General features: G+C 37.3%; 1 protein-coding gene across 1 annotated transcript in view; it reads right to left on the bottom strand.

Moving 5' to 3' along the window:
• LOC132162996 (uncharacterized) overlaps positions 1-638 on the bottom strand; it is a 756-nt gene extending 118 nt beyond the window's left edge. The window contains exon 1 of the mRNA XM_059573200.1: positions 7-638. Coding sequence (XP_059429183.1) covers positions 7-638 — 632 coding nt within the window. The remainder of the gene's footprint in view (positions 1-6) is intronic.
• Positions 639-4,584: the final 3,946 nt, after the last annotated feature.

The following is a 4,584-nucleotide window of genomic DNA, read 5'->3' as shown; positions in this document are numbered from 1 at the left end:
GGAAACCAAGCTTCCAAATCTGGGGAAATAAGAAACTGATCAATCCTAGACCACAAAGGAGGATCTTGAGAAACCGACCAAGTAAAAGCACCCCCGGCAAGAGGAAGGTCCATGAGCCCTTGTTCAGAAATAAAATCAGAGAAACCCATCATAGCAGAATCTAGACGAGCTCCACCTGATCTTTCACTAGGGAATCGAGTCACATTGAAATCTCCGCCAATACACCACGGCAAATTCCACCAACTAAGAACGCCAGCCAACTCATCCCAAATAAACCTTCTATCCCTATCAAGGTTAGGACCGTACACCTCTGCATATGCCCAAGCCGAGAGATCGACCACATTCTTGAAAGACACGGCCAAGGAATAAGTCCCTACACAAACATCGACTTTCTCCACCACCCTAGTATCCCACATGATCAAAATACCACCCGAGGCCCCACAAGAATCCAAACAACACCAATCCACATGATTTCGCCCCCATAAACTACGAACAATATTTCGAGACATACACTGAATCTTGGTTTCTTGAAGGCAAACAACATCTGCATTCCAATCTCTGAGCAAATTACTCACCCTCAAGCGTTTATCCCTCTTATTTAGCCCCCTCACATTCCAAGAAAGGATGCTTAGCTTCATAAAACTATTACATTCCCCCTCCCTTTCCTACTGCCCCGAGTAGAGCTCCCACTTCTAGCATCATAATTCACCGAACACTCCAAATTCCTCATCTCCCTTTTGCCCTTTGTGCCACTACTTGAAGTGGTTATCATCCCATTGTTTCGACACTCCTCTTCTAAAGCAGTTAACAAAGCCAACAATTGCAGTTTATGACCGGTGAACGAAATTCCCACGATCGGATAGATCTCATTAGCACACTGAATAACCCAATCTGAGTAACCCGCCACACCCCCTGAACTAGGATCATAGCTGTTCAAAGGAGAAGGTCTCTCTGCTCCACAATCCCCTGCCCTCTCATCTTCCTTGCTCCTTGTTGCCACACTGACTTCTCCCCCAAAACTCTTAGCTTCTTCACAGAACTCCTCACACCTGCCTTCCTCTACAACCACTTGGCAAGCACCTCGAGCCTCAATCGTATCTGAACACTGGAAGCCTAAAATAGACGGACCACCATCCAATGCGGGACAGTATACATGCGACCCAACATCAATCCCTTGTTCCTGATTAGGACCCAGACCCTCACTAGTCTGAAGATCATCCTGAAACAAGTCACCAACAGACCAAGGCACAATATCCCTAACCTCGTTAGCCGCCCCTGACAGCACCGGCGTCCTCTGGTGTGAATCTGCCTCCTCACTTCCCATAATCATCTCCCCCGGCGTCCTGACATCTCCAGAAGCATCCCCAGACTCAGCCCGCTCTAGCATCTCGCCGGAGACTACCGTGGAAAGAAGCTCCGGCGTCTTCTGGTTTGAAATCTCCTTCTCCTTTTCCCAAATCACTATCGCCGGGCGCAATGGTCAGCCTGCCTCCATCCCTCGTTTTGATGCTTTCTCACCACTGGAGAATCCTCCTAGTTGGACCACGTATCGGCTGGAGGAACGTCAGTGGCAGCCCTCGTATGATGACCGGGCGACTCTTCCCCGCGAAGCGAACTCCTCCTCGGCCGAATGACGACGACGCACTCCGGATCGGCCGACTTGGACCCATTCGCCACCGGGCCGACATGCCGTAATTTAGGACAACGGGATAAGAAGCCTCCCTTTGACCAACCTCACCAAGGCACTCATCTTCTTCCTCCCGACATCTTCTATTCAATCAGTTTTTTAAAACTAAAACTAAATGACATGTAATAAACACAGAAGGATGACATTCGAGTAATGTTCTTTTTATATTTATTTATATTCGAGTAATGTTCTTTTTATCTTTTTTATTATCTTAAAGTTGATGGAACTTTTAAAATCATTATTAAATTTGTGATGGATCATTATTAGATTATGATCCAATATTAATTTTAAAAGTTACATTAACTTTGAAAGGATAAAAAAATAGTCCCTAACGTTACTCATTTTACTCTCAACTAATGTAGAGTGCATTACCAACCTGAATACCTGATCATATATATATAACAAAAGAACTTGTTTGAAATTAAATTGTATGCATCATTTTTAATAGGAATAATAAGCAAGAGATTAAGATTAATTACTGTCCAATTCTTACTGTTAGATGCAACTCAGTCATAAAGGAGGAACCGGGCTAAACTTAATGCTTGCTTTCCGGCTAGACAATTGTTTTGGAATTGCATGCTTCTTCCGGGTTAATTTGTTGTTACCAAATATAAGGTAGTGGTGTGGTCTTTTGTGTGTAAAAATATCAATAATAAAATTACCACTCGTAATAGGACGAATCCTTGTAGGATAATGCTATATTGAGGGTGTTGAACCTCAATAACTACAAATGCGTTGTTATTAAGTTTGTCAAGATCAAAAGTAACAACATTGAAAGAAAATTGATTTGTTTTTGTTTTTTAAAAATAAATACATAAAAGTAAAGATAGATAGTAATAATGAGAGAAAGAATATGGGGGTTGATTTTACCACTAATCGCATAATAATGGTCAATCATAAATTCATACTATGCATGATATTGGGCTCGTCTCAAGTAGTTAAGAAAATATCATAATCAAGAAATAAGTATAATCCATCTTCGGTTGGTACAAACCATCTGCCTAACTTTTAGATGGGGAACGGTCCGTCTTCCTAGGTTTAGATTATCAAATCGCTTAATCAGTTACATGTAATCAAGGGATAAGTATAACTCATCTTCGAGTTGTACGAATTGTTTACCTAAATTACACTAAGCTAGGATGTAGAGTCATTCGCCTTCCCTAGGCATAGCTTATTAAACCCTCTTGATCATGTGTCAGTTAAAACGTTGTATAACAATAATCCATATAATCACAGAAAATATAAAGCACTGAGTTCAATAAAGATAAAAAGCTTTTTAAGACAAGAAAAAAATTTCATAATGATTGAATATAAACGTTAAGATCAATTCTCACAGTTATACAACCATCATGCATATAGAAAAATTTAAATTAAAATACAATTAAACCATTGTTACTTGGAAAGGGATACATTAACACCCTATTACGAATTTAACCGCTCATAATGGTGCTAGAATGGCCTCCTGCCATGTTCATTTTATCTTCTACTCTTCAAGCCCCCAAGAAGATTTTTTCTGTCTAAAACTAAACACATATTTCTTTGAAGCTTAGAGGCCTATTTATAGGGTAATAAAAAAAAAACCCTAGAAGTCCTACAAATCCCAGAAAAATCGTATTTTAGTCTCCTAGTCAAATTAAGAAGCAATCCTAGTACAAATCGAAATAGGATTTGTCTAGATTTGCGTTCTTATATTGCTGAGTTTGATATAGCAAACGTCCGAATTGAGAAAGTCTTATTTCACAATTAATTTTAGTATTTTGAGTTAGCTTTCCAATGCCTATAGTTTCACCTCAATCCGATACTTGAACGGAAAGTTATGATCAAACTATTGAGACATGTACTGAATCCAAATTTGAATCTAATTTGATTTTAACTCAAATTAGAGAAATTCTGATTTAATCATTTATTTGATTTGATTAAATTTAATCACATCATATAGGTTCTCTGTTATGATTGGTTAGGCTTAACCACATATTCTAGGTCTTCTCAATGTACTTTAAGCCCAAAATCAATGAAATTTCTTTCATATTTATTAAAAACCTGAAAATAATAAAACAACACAAAATCAAATAAATAACAATGTTAAGGAATTAACATATGCGAGTTAGGGGCTTAAATGTGCAACATTTAGTGCTTATAAGGTAGATATGCCAAAATCATTTTCTTATTTGAGTCATTTCAATAAAACTTTAGTTCATAACATTACTCCTATAAATTTACTCAACCAGAATTTATATCAGTAATGCTAGAATTTTTTTATTTTATTTTTCGGAAACTTCACAAAACTTTAATGAACTTTCACTTGTTTTATATTATTCCTCAAAGTTTAAAAACTCTCAATTAAGAGTATCAAATTTTTAATTTTTTTCAATTTCACAATTTTGTTATAATTTTGTATTAAATCTAGTCTAAATTTCCCAATATTCCTGTTGTGTTTTTATTATAAAAAAAAAAAAAACAAAAAACGAAAACAAACACTGCAATGTTGCAAAAAAATTGTAAACAAGCTCATGTGGGTCCTAAACAAATTGGATGGTGAATTCTGAATTCATCTATTAACTATATAGAAATGAATGAAAAATTAATAATAAAAAAAATGATTTTTATAATTTCATACACGATTAATTCCTCGGAAGGAAAGTTCAAAGTGGTTGCTGACCCTTGTCGGTACACGTGATTTTGGCAATAATCGTGAATCTCGTGGGCGTTGCCGCGTTTGCCAATAAGTCAAGAGCATGAATCTCGTGCCTCGTGGACACATTAATCATGTAAAACGTTGTATCACACACAATAAAATCCCAAAAGTCCCAACAACAAGTTCGTTTATCCTCGTCGGTTAACAGTTGCATGAAATTAATTCTTCGTTTTATCTCCGAGAAAACAGTAATTTGAATATA

Source organism: Corylus avellana, chromosome ca10 (assembly GCF_901000735.1).
Source record: "Corylus avellana chromosome ca10, CavTom2PMs-1.0".
Lineage (NCBI taxonomy): Eukaryota > Viridiplantae > Streptophyta > Magnoliopsida > Fagales > Betulaceae > Corylus > Corylus avellana.
Note: the sequence above shows the minus strand (reverse complement) of the source record. Positions and strands in the feature narration are given on the sequence as shown.